Source organism: Leuciscus leuciscus (assembly GCF_965113295.1).
Source record: "Leuciscus leuciscus genome assembly, chromosome: 5".
Classification (NCBI taxonomy): domain Eukaryota; kingdom Metazoa; phylum Chordata; class Actinopteri; order Cypriniformes; family Leuciscidae; genus Leuciscus; species Leuciscus leuciscus.
Window position 1 is genome coordinate 51,450,899 of NC_138729.1, and position 12,955 is coordinate 51,463,853.

General features: G+C 36.3%; 2 protein-coding genes across 3 annotated transcripts in view; one reads left to right on the forward strand and one right to left on the reverse strand.

Annotated features, from left to right (window-relative positions):
* Positions 1–12,955, forward strand: part of rpain (RPA interacting protein) — a 159,980-nt gene that overhangs the window by 112,263 nt on the left and 34,762 nt on the right. The window lies entirely within an intron of this gene.
* Positions 1–12,955, reverse strand: part of mlxipl (MLX interacting protein like) — a 45,712-nt gene that overhangs the window by 5,547 nt on the left and 27,210 nt on the right. Inside the window, exons 8-16 of one of the 2 annotated variants that reach the window (XR_014206335.1) lie at positions 11,752–11,903; positions 10,177–10,807; positions 9,116–9,189; positions 8,459–8,681; positions 4,306–4,403; positions 4,100–4,219; positions 3,026–3,153; positions 2,471–2,594; positions 357–481 (exon numbers count right to left, since the gene is read on the reverse strand). Coding sequence is in view for 1 of the 2 variants with exons in the window: in XM_082171217.1 (XP_082027343.1) it covers positions 357–486; positions 2,471–2,594; positions 3,026–3,153; positions 4,100–4,219; positions 4,306–4,403; positions 8,459–8,681; positions 9,116–9,189; positions 10,177–10,807; positions 11,752–11,903 (1,680 nt within the window). In the remaining variant the exon portion in view is untranslated. Of the gene's footprint in view, positions 1–356; positions 487–2,470; positions 2,595–3,025; positions 3,154–4,099; positions 4,220–4,305; positions 4,404–8,458; positions 8,682–9,115; positions 9,190–10,176; positions 10,808–11,751; positions 11,904–12,955 lie in introns of both variants that reach the window. The other variant, XM_082171217.1, reaches the window with a different exon arrangement.

Here is a 12,955-nt window from a genome sequence, read left to right on the forward strand (position 1 = left end):
GAATGCCTAGTAAGACCTTGATTATCTGGTTCAGGTGTGTTTAATTGGGGTTGGAGCTAAACTCTGCAGGACAGTGGCCCTCCAGGAGCAGGATTGGACATCCCTGGTCTATAGCATCAAATAAACATGAATGAACATCAGAAGGAATGTTGTTTTAACCGCGGAAAGACGTCAGTACATTCCATTTTTCAAGTTCAAATCCTCAACTCTCCTCCCTGCTTTGTCGGACAAAAATGGCGGATTTGGCGGATTATGATTGGTCAGATCGCCTGTCAATCAAACTCCTTGCGAAGGGTCAATTGCAATGATTGTGAGGTCTGAGGGTGAACAGGTAGAGAGGTGTAGAGGTCACTCACTGGGTCTGAGCGCGGGCAGAGAGCAGTGCTGGTCCAGCCAGGAGAGAGTGCTGCGACACAGATCATCAACACTCGCTGTGGACACCATACCGTTAAACGACTCGAACAGCGGCTCGATGATGATGCTGAACTACGGGAACGGCTTCAGTTCAGGAAAATATCAGTTAATCCTGCTAATAGGACCAGAACAGATGTTTTGGATCCTCAAGGCGAGACACTACAGGCAAAAACATTGTTTTTTCATGCAACTGGTCAATTTTGAGATTTTGGGCTTTTCCAAAAGTGTTGCTTTAGACTAGAGAAAACACACATTTAAGTGTTTATTTAATACACTTTATCATTTGCATCTGTAGATTTCAATTTCAATGCATATCTTTAAAAATGGTGAGTTTCAATCAGAAATCTCCACTTTTGCAATTTTACACACACCAAACTTTACAGTTTTATTCATATCTACAGAGGTGTTTGTTTATATATATATATATATATCACTTGCTTTATATAACATTCCTAGAAACATGCTGAATTTTTTTTTTCTAGATGTTGACAGTATTTTCTGATTGATGGAGTGATAAAAATAAAAATAAAACTTTAATATTATGTCAACAAAATGAAGAATTTTGAACATGGCTTTATCCGATTTCTGTTCTGTAAATGTATGCAAATGTGTGCACATTTAATTTAGATAATGCCTCATTTGTAACATTTCATAAATCTTTTAATATACAAAATGTTAGTAATTCTTAATGTAATCAATCAACAGTTGCTGGGTAGTAAATGATTACATGTAATCTGGATTACGTAATAAGATTCCAACAAATGAAGTACTTGTAATTAGATTATATATCACGTTTAAAATACTCGTAATCAGACTACAGTTACTTTTTTATTGATTACATGTTATTCTCACAATTTTTTGGTCAGCTGAACCTCTTTGACCTTATATATTTATTTGAAGTATCCCCTGAGATTATAAAATAACAAGTTAGGTCAATAATAAAATTAAACCAATAATAATAAAGAATAATAAAACTAACTAATCTCTGATGTCGGTTAACGGTCACATGACATGCAGGTAAACAAATAAAATATGTTTTAATCTTTTTTAGTAAGTGTTTTGTTTTGATTGTTGTAAAAAGTAGTAAATTGGAATCAGTAACGACTTCAATTTGTAAGTAATCTGCCCAGCACTGTCCATCAACTCGGGAAGATTATTGATATCTATTAGTTAAAGGGGTTATGAACTGGCTTTTTAATTTTTTTTATATTATTGTCTGAGGTCAACTTATGACGTTCGCTTGGTTTTTACATTCAAAAACATCAAAATGAATAAGTAATAGGCTATTTTCTACCCTGGTTTTGAGTCTAGCTCCTGAAATGTTCGGTTTTTATGGGCGTGCCGCATTGAAGACTTGGAAGTAAACGCCCACTGCTATGATTGGATAACAGTTTTGCATATTATAGTGAGTTTCATGTAATGGGCGAATCGGTGGGCGGGGCTAAACAGGCGGTGTTGAAGTAGGCGTTGATCTTCTTCTGCGGAGGCGGGGTTTGATACCCTTTGATCTCATAGATCTCCACTTTGAAAAACCTGTCGTTCGTTGTGCCTGGTGTCAAAAGCTTTTATTGGACTAACAAGGAAGTTTTCAGTTCTGAAACTTACAGGATATTCTTATAGTATGATGATGATCTCTTATATGTCAACATTTTTCTCAGTTCATCACCCCTTTAATATGTTTACCCTATTCACCCTGGGTGTCTTAGCCTTAAAGGGATAGTTAAACTTCTCATCATTTGCTCTCCTATGACTTTCTTTCTTCAGATAAACATTTTTAGGAAAATAATCAATTCCTCTTGCTTGTGTGACAGTAGACCAGTTAAAAAGCTAAAAATATGAGTATTTTTCGTACATACACCTATTGTTTCACTTCAGAAGACATTGACTGGTGTCGTTTGGATTACCGTCATGATTCGTTTGTGTTTATCTGAAGAAAGAAAGTCATATAGTTCGGGGAAGGCATGTGGTGGAAGAGTAAATGTTTATTTAGGGGTGAACTATCCCTAGTCTTTGTTTCAGATTAGGAAGACTGTAGGATGTAAGCTTTGAAGGATACAATCCAGAACTTCCAGTTCTGCAGCGTTTGAGCCCTCACGTACTCTCTGAACTTCTCTCTCATGTGGTCGAATCGCTGTCGTGTGATTGGGACGCCTGTGGCCGGAAGCTGCTGCTGACACACACTACATACAAACAGTTCAGATACAATCATTAGGGATGTACGATATATCGGCCACATATCAGTATCGGCCGATACATGTTCATTTTTATGATAAATGATGGATTATTTTTGAATTTCTTGAAAATATGATTGGAAATCACTTCAAAAAAGGAAAAATGTCTGTCATATCGGCTACATTAAATTATAATCAGAACATTATAATTGTGTGTTTGGGACATGGATTTTAATGGTGAGACTTTTGTTTTTGCAATCAGGCTCTCAAAAATTACAAACAAAAATTGGATCCAGATTTATCGGCCAATATATCGGTTATGGGCTTTCAAATATAAAGATTATCGTACCGGCCAGATTTTTCATATCGGTGCATCCCTAACAATCACCATCACACATGAATGTTGAGGTCAGATGGTAACGCAGCCGAAGCTCACTCACTTGATGGCCGAGTTGAGCACCAGGATCTCGTCTCTCAGTCTCTGAGCCTCCTCGTGGAGCTGAGCTCTCTCCTGCTGCATCTTACTGATGTACTCCGCTGTCTTCTGCAGTGTGGTGGCCTTACTGATCTGAGACCAGTGGGAACGAGAGTACGAGCGTTACACCCTGTCCTAACCAGACGCGATGCCATAAGATTCCAGTGACAAATAATTTGTAGTTTTAACTGAATGTAAACAGCTGAGAAAGGAAATGCATGTGTAACAGTATATTGGATCAGTGCGTCAGGTCTTAAAGTGACAGCAGCGTAAAGTTATGAGGTGATATAAAAAATATGTGTGCAGGATGAAGCTCACACTGAACTTAATGTTAATGCTAGAGGTTTGATCATATTACTAACACTAACAACGTGTCCTAACCAGACGCGACGCGATAAGATTCCAGCGACAAATAATTTGTCTGTCCACACTAGACGCGACTGCGAGATGCGTCAAAATCAATCAAAGCCCACAGCCAATCAGAACAGCGTGTGGGCGGAGTCAGCCAATCAGAACAGCGTGTGGGCGGAGTCAGCCAATCAGAACAGCGTGTGGGCGGAGTCTCGCAGCACCAGAGAGTAATCTTGACGGCACTCGCAAGAAAATGGATAAGTCACTACATAATCAAATTCACAAATATTACACCATTTAAACATTATTAAACATACATGTACACTAAGTGGCGACAAGTGACTGTTAAAAAATGTATTTGTTATTGAGTCATTTATTCTAGAAAATAATTTATTCTATTTATGTAGTATTGTATGATGCTTCTGAAATAAAAGTCAAAAAAAGATGTGATGATTTGTTTTTGTAAATATGACTCACATACAGTCTGTATAAGTGTATGATTTAACTTTTCCCGATGGTCTAGTGTTAAACAAATTGCAATATCGAATCACAATACTTGTAGAATGGCAATTCTTAATAAAAAGAAAATCGCAGTACATATCATATCGGCACCCAAGTATCGTGATAGTATCGAATCGGGAGATAGGCGTGTCATCCCGGCCCTAGTAGTCACTGACATGAGTGTTACCTTTATACTCGGCTGTGAACTGAGAGTGGTCACCAGACTGTGAAGCGTGTCAAAGCCGAGCTTGATGTTGAACCGTCTCTTCTGCTCGGCAGAAATGTGTGTGATCCGTCGCGTGTCTGTCTGTAAAACAACACGGCATGAGCGACACAACATGAACCGCACGGTTATAAAGCAAACATGCACAGCGGGTGGATTTGTGACTTTACTCTTGTGGACTCCATCTTGGCTTTTCCAGGAAACTCCTCTGGGTTTTTCTCCGGCGGATTCGTAGGTGACGTCTGCCCCATGTTTCCTGAAAAAGTAACTAAAATACACAAGACATTTCAATGGAAGCTTATTTCAGCCAAACTTAAGAAATTTCAACAAATTTAAGAAGACAACTTTTCCCCCTTGCAATTCTGAGTCTATTTCTCACAATTTCACCATTTTTTTATTATCTAAGATACAAACTCACAATTCCGAATTTTGAGATAAAACGTTGCAATTAAAGGATTTTTTTTCATGACATGGATTTTTTGTATTATTTTAATATGTTCCTTGAGGATTACTTATAGAGCCCTATTTTAACGATCTAAAGCGCAGGGTGCAAGTTCACTGAGGTCGTGTCCGAATACACTTTTGCTAGTTTAACCCCCTGAGGTCGCTATCGCGCCGGCGCGATAGGCTTGTTTTTTTCCTTATCAGTGCAAAAAAATAAATAAAATAATAATATACATTTTTATCTTATATGCTTGTGTTATACATCAATCGATCCTGTTAAGTGTGTATTTTTTTTGTGTATACTCATAATAAAAACAAAGTGTTGTGCTTTTCGCCAAATAAAGAAAAATAAACATGATGTGAGTTCTGCTTTCTCTCTGTCAGTGAAGTCAATTCTGAAACGAAAATGAACTGTAACTCAGCGAATACTCAGTCAAACAGGATTACAGACACACAGGCATGAAGCTTGAATTCTCTTCTTTTAAATGAAGTAATTTTTATAAAAAACTAATATTCTCAGTTTATGTAATTTGTATGATAAGAGAGAGATGTCAGTCGTTCTCATCTCAGCTCATTATTTTTAATGTGACTCCGCCCACGGAGAGCGCGCGCTATTCAAACGCAAATGACTGAGGCATCCGTGCAAACTGTGAACGCCCACATATCAGCTCGAGAAAACACATCAAGTTTATTCAGATCATTGTACTTGTTTACACTGTCTCGCGGCGCTGTGAGGAATAATGGAAAATGTACCTCAGAAGTGCTGGTATTTCGAGGAGCAACGGATCCTGAGAATACTGTAGTAAGTTTTTTTCATTCTCAAGTGAATCGCGTTTCTGTGTGTGAATGAATGAATGGCAGAGATGCGCGCTCGCAAAAAGACTGTTTAAATTTGAATCGCGTTTCTGTGTGTGAATGAATGATCCGCTTTTAGCAAACTATACTGAGATGAGTAAAAATCGACTGAAATATGTTGAAATAAAATGTATTTGTATAAGCAACGTATTAAACTGCAAATTAACATTTATATTTCTTATATAAACGAAAGACCTATGTTACAGACATATGAAAGACAACATTTCGTTGACTAGTTTTGGATAGATTATACATTTTTACTGTAAAATATTTGCCACCTCAAATAAGCTTTTGTTTGCCAATTTTTGCTCATATGTTAAATATAGTATGTTTTGTCAAAAATAAAATAATCAAATAATATGTTATTATGTGTTTGTTCCAATGTAGCCTAGGCTATACTCAAAGTAATGAATCCTTAACTTTGAAATATGTATGATAAAATGTATACTTTAGTTTTTACAAAGAAAGATTGCACTTGAATTGTTGTTGTAATTGTAACCTTTTTAATAAAAAAAAATATATTTACAAGGTAGATGTAAACTTTTCTTTAAATCATTTTTATTGTGTTTTATTAGTAACAAATTTGGGGAGAGGATACATATTCCAAAACTGAAAATACAGCACAATTACTAGACATGGAAAAATAAAATGAGATGCTTCCAACTGTGAACCAATTTGGTAGAATATATATATATATATATATATATATATATATATATATATATATATATATATATATATATATATATATATATATATATATATATATATATACATATTGCTCTTGCATTCTTTCTTGTGGCTCAGTGACACACCTGAATGAATGGCTCATTAAGTATGCGGGCCCCATTGTCTCCTCGAGTGTGAACCACTAAATATGCATGATCGTTGACGCCCACTCGCATATGGCCTTTCCAAACAGAAAGTGTCTTGCAAAATGTAAATCAATGTATTGTGTTATGTGAATGATTAGGCAGGATGATTTTCAGATCATTTTGAAGAAAAAACTCTAGGCGACAAAATGCATTATTCAGAAGTCTTATTGACACATATTTAGTATGTGTTTTGTGGCCTTATTTCAGAAACTTTAGTTTTTAGTTTTTTCAATAACCATGCATAAACATTATTTTCTCAAAAATACAAACATGTACATACATGTTGCTCACATATTATGATAGCCCTGTTTGTGCTAAATAGAGTGTAATTACACCTTTGCCATTTATATGTTTATAAGCAACTGAAAAAAGCACAAATGTCAGGGCATGTCAGAACATCTCAAGGACCCCAAAAACACCTTAGACCCCAGAGGGTTAACGGTGGGAAAAATGGTCGGCGCTCCCGGCGCATGGTTTAAAAGGGTTGTCCCTATTCTCTTAATGAGTAATGGGTGAGTTTTGGGTGAGTCTCATCTCCCATTCCCTTTAAATGCCAGTTGTGCTCGCGCCATGGCGGATTCGCTATTTATATGACGGGATTTGATAGTGGAAAGAATGAACGCGTCTCAGAGCACAAACGGATCTGCTCGTGCACGAGGTAAAAGTGCGCTAGCAGAACATCCTTTTATTTTGAATATTTGTCATGTTTGTGTGGTGCTGTGTGTCCCTGTGTGTTTAATAAGCAGAGTGTACGCACGCTATGGACCCGCCTATAGGTGCACATTACTAACGCGCTCATTAACCCTTTAGAACCTGAAGCTAAAATAGGTGTTTTTCACATAATTTGATTTTTTGACTGTAAAATTCTAAAACAATGTGCTATCTTCATGTGCAAGGTGTCATCTTTTTCAGAAAAAGATAAGCTTTCAACAAATTACAGTTATTGACCATTATTGTGTGTGGTGAGTTTGTAAATAGAATTTAAATAGACAAAAATAAAAAAAACGAGAATAAATTTACTGATTTTTATTTTGAAAAAACTGGAAAAATCATGAACGAAAGAAACTAACACTTTAAAGTTGAAAAATGAACTATAATACATATATACAAGTCTATTTTGTGACATTGGGTTGCACAGTTTTCATTTAGGACACTTTTTTTCATACACACACACATACTGTACAAATGCACGCATTCATAGGCACGCACACATACACACGCACTCACTACATGCTTAGATACGGGAAAGAGTAACGGCCATCCGCCTCCCAAGTTTCATTAAAAATCATCCCAATCCCCTCTTCTGCTGTCTAACACTTCTTTCGCCATGTATTTGTTCGTTTCTTTTATTATTTAATGCAATCCAAAACACTCTAACCTGCCGCGCTTCGTATCTCTCTGTTCAAATCCTTCCTTCCCGCTCTGCCAGAAAGCTGCTGTCATTTGCTGACGGAAAGCATGAAATTACCGTAATAAGCCGTATATTGCCGAAAAGCGCATGTTGTCGACTGTCAGGGGCAATTTGAATGGTTTTGATAGTGCAAACGGTTGAAGAGTTACGGTAAAATGAATACAGCTTGCTGGTATGTGTCGGCGATGACACAGCCGGTTCTAAAGGGTTTTTGTCTATTTATTAACAACAAAATAAATATTGCACCACTGACTTTAGACCAGGTTTCAGTCGGTCAATGTCTCAGTCTATTTCTGTTGCCTCAAAATAGCAATGCTCCAACAATGCACCAGAACACACTTCGCTCTCAGACCAGCATACAAATGGGCGAAAATGCATTTGCTATTTAAACAATGTGGCGCAGGGCGTGAAAATGAAAACTGCGTTGGGCTGAAACTAGCAAAACACACTTGCATCGCGCTTGACGCTGCATTGCGCCGGGTGTAAGATAGGGCCCATAGTGTTAACAAAGTGTTTTGCTAAAAAAAAAATAAAAAAAAAAAATGTTATTTTTATGTTTCCTGAAAAAGTAACTAAAATACACAAGACATTTCTATGGAAGCTTATTTCAGCCACTGACTTTTTCTTACTTTTGAAAATAAAACACAATGCTTGAGTTATTATCTGTGATATTATATGATTGTAAATATACTGAAACTGTGTGACGGGATGCATTAAAACCCACACATATCAACACACCTGTTAAACTGGTCCTGTCACTCGTGTGCATTTGAACCGGGGAGAGTTTCTCTGTTTTGGGGATGAGAAGAGGTGTTTGTTGCGCGAGCAGAGATGAAATGGTGTGTCCCTGCGAGGTGCCGCTGTGGCCTGACATGTGTAACGGTGACAGAGGAGCGATGGCAGGAGAGGACCAGGGGGGATTGTGGGAAATCTGGGATCCTCCACGACTGCTGCTTTTTGGCTGTTATGGAGAAGAAGAAGAAAATGCATTCTTATCATCCAAGATATGAAGAGTTATCTGGATGACATCATGTTTTTGGTTATTTATTATTTATGTTGTATACTTTGAATGTTCAATATTCAAAGGAAAGTGATTTCTTTGAGTGTACTTGAGTTTTCAGTATGAGTTACAAGAAAAGAGTAATCTTTTTTAGATTTTTAAAGACTCTTCTGCTCACCAAGGCTGCATTTATTTGACAAAAAAAAACAGTAAAAACAGCAATATTGTGAAATATTCTAACAATTTAAGAATACTGAATACATTTTAAAATGTAAATATATTCCTGTGATCAAAGCTGAATTTTTTGCATCATTACTCCAGTCTCTCTGTCAGTGTACTTGTATTATTATCACTTGTTTTACAGTGTGCTGTAAAGGTTTTGTTCAGGATCTTACCGGAGAGATGGGTGATGTTGGTCTGTGGCCTTTTAATCCCGTTGAAGGAGCATCAAAACTCAATGATGTTTTTCCTGGAGATATAAAGTTTTTTTTATTTTAGTACATGTATACTGCCGTTTTTATGTTTTTAAAAGAAGTCTCTTCTGCTCACGAAAACTGCATTTATTTGATTAAAAATACAATAAAAAAACAGTAATACTGTTAAATATTATGACAATTTAATATAATTGTTTTCTATGTGAATATATAGTAAAGTGTAATTTATTCCTGTGATCAAAGCTGAATTTTCAGCATCATTACTCCAGTCTTCAGTGTCACATGATCCTTCACAAATCATTCTAATATGATGATTTGCTGCTTAAGAAACATTTATTATAATTATCAATGTTGAAAACAGTTGTGCTGCTTCATATTTGTGTGGAAACCGTGATGCATTGTCTTTTCAGGATTCTTTGATGAGCAGAAAGTTCAAAAGAACAGCATTTATTTGAAATATCATATTTTGTAACATTATAAATGTCTTTACTGTCACTTTTGATCAATTTAATGCATCCTTAATGAAGAAAAGTATTGATTTCTTTTATTTCCAAATGGAAAAAAGTTCTGTTTGAACTTTCTATTCATCAAAGAATCCTGAAAAAATTTTACATAACTGTTTTCAACATTGATAATTATAATAAATGTTTCTTAAGCAGCAAATCATCATATTAGAATGATTTGTGAAGGATCATGTGACACTGAAGACTGGAGTAATGATGCTGAACATTCAGCTTTGATCACAGGAATAAATTACATTTTAAAATATATTCAAATAAATAAATTGTCATTGATTATATATATATGAGACTTATATTAAAAACATTAAAAATCCTTTTTTTTTCAGCTTTAATACAATGAACAGAAATATTTTTTTTAAAGTTTCAGTTTTAGTTAATAGCAACACTGCTTAAAATGATCTTCAATTGTTTTGAACATGTTAAATTCTTTTAAACGTTCAGATTCTCACTAAAATCAAATTGAATAAGGCCAAGTAGGAAATGAATCAAACATCTACATACGCTCGTGAGATCTGGAAGAGAGCAGATTGGCCAGGCAGCTCGTCTGAGTGGGCGGGGCTATGGATGAGGTCATCGCCATGGGAACCAATGGGGCTCCTCCAGTCTTGTGTTTGTGCTTCCCCCTGCCGGAAGCCACGCCCACTTGCTGCGGCACAGAGAAGCAGTGAGAGAGAGCGCCCGAGGGCTGAGACACGTGTATGGGCTCGTAACTCAAAGACATGCAGGTGGAAGATGGAAACATCTCAGCAACACTGGAGTATCCGTGTCCATGCTGGGTGTCCGATGGGATCGCGCTCATGGCAGAGCCGGTGTGTGTGATAACCGTGGACGTGGTCTCTGATTGGCTGGAGGAATATCTGTGTCTGAGACAGGTTGCCGGGTAAGGGTTTTCCTGAGCGATCTCAGTGTTGAACGACGTCTGCTGAGTGTACGGGGTCATGCCGGACGACAGGTTCAGAGAGGGATGGAAGTCACTGATGTATTCTGCTGTGTGACCTTTGAACTTGGGATCTGAGGGTTCAGCACTGGGGTTGAAGGTCATGTCAGGGTTTAGGGTCTGGCGAGGATAACTGGGTCCAGGCAGGTTTATAGATGAGGAGGGCTGGGATAAGTTTCCAGCTGAGAGAGGAGGCTACAGATGAAAACAAACAAAAATTAAATTATTTGACAAAGTTTGTGCCTTATAAATTTGGGAAAATTAATTCAGTTTTAAAAATTCACATTTCAAAATCAAAATGTTTCAATAAACAAATTAATTAATTAATCAATCAATCAATCAATCAATCAATCAATCAATCAATCAATCAATTAATTAATTAATGATCACTTACATACATATTAAATATAATATAATTATTTTTTTATTTCAATTTTTTTTATTTAATTTATTATTTTAGTTTTTTTGTATACTATGTATGAAATGTATACAATGCTTATAACCACGTTGGTATAATACATTTCCAGCTGGGAGAGGAGGCAAAAAACTACAACAAACAAAAGAGAAATTATTTGAAAAAAGTTTGTCTTATACATTTGGGAAAATTAATTCAATTAAAAAAATGTAAAGCATGGTACACATTTCAACAGCAAAATGCTTAAATAAATAAATATTAAATATAATATATTTATAATCATTTAATTTAATTCTTAATGTATATTTTTTATTTAATTATTAATAAAATATTGATTTTTATTTTATTTTATATATTTTAATGTTGAAATGTATACTATGCTTATAACCATGTTAATATAATATAATTAATATAATACTATATAATAATTAGCATGGTTAAAAGAGTGGTACACATTTCAACATTAAAATCGTAAAAATAAAATACATAAAATTTAAAAATGTAAGATATAAAAAAAAATATGTATGTATGTATGTATGTATGTATATATATATATAATATTATTAATCAGTGTTCACAAGAGTCATTTGTAGGTTCAAAAGTAAAACTCTGGAATATGAAAAATGAGAGAGCGTATGAGAATAAAAAAAAAAATGTAGTGACATAAGTGGTTTTTCACAAGACCACTAACTAGTGTTGTTTTAACTGTGAATCAGTGTGTCACCTGTGTTAGCAGAGACCCGGTGTGTATCATCTGACTGGCGATCGCAGAGGAAGGAGTCGACTGAAACGCCCCGCTGGACGAACTCTCGAAGAAGCTGCAGTCTGAATAACCCACGTGCTCCGGCGCCGGCCCGCGCAAACTCATGAAGATATCTGCAAAGCAATGAGAATAAGGTTAATTCGGACATTTTAGGAATCTTCAAAAGTTTTAGGAATCTTCAATCAATTCACATTCATTTTTCGCTTTTCACAGTACACATAATTTCAAAGCAGCTTTACAGAAAATGCCACATTACAATTTACAGTGATCAGTTATCAGAGGTAAATGTCTAAGTTATGGATTTCAGAAATGTACATATACAAAATCACAGTTAGCGAAAAAGGTAATCATTTTAAAAATGTAATAATTTAATGCAGAAACAATGAGCTCAGTGAAGTAGTGAATACTTGTTTGTTAACAAGTGATTATGACAGTCTTGCTACTTTTATAATAATAAAACAGTCTTATAAAACAAGCATCACTACTACCTTTGCATATACTTAGGGCTATTGAGCTAAAACACAAAACAAATCGCAAGCATGACTCACATTTTCTTCAGAAATATCCACCTGAAAATGGTTTTGAAATGATTTCTAATGAAGCGACACATTAAACACCATAAGAAGCTTCTACTCTGTCTCCACTGCAAGCAAGTGTCCATGCAACACGGTTTATTCTCTCACAGTCTCTAAACTATTGCCCTAGACCTGCCAAACCCACATGCGACCAATCATAATGCCTGCTAGGAAAGGTATGTTCCACCTCGGATGATGTGGGCTTCATTCGGCCGTTTAATAAGCGGGTCACATGCACACTGCAACAACCAGTCTTCACTCAGATCCAGTGGAGTGTGTGTTGACATCTGTGAGGAACCTGGCAGTACCAGAATGAGTGTGACGGACCGCCAGCATGTCCTCGTGACGGAGTCCTGCCAGCTGACCACAGCAGACACTGCCAGGAACATGACAGTCTCTCACACACACACACACACACACACACACACACACACACACACACACCTGCTGAAGTCCACTCCAGAGGCCTTGATCCAGAACACATCCGGATATCTGCTAGTAGGTGACGTGCGTCTACGATGATATCATAATTACGATGGAAGCTGACATTATCGAGTATTAGACACATACGGTATTACAATACATCACGA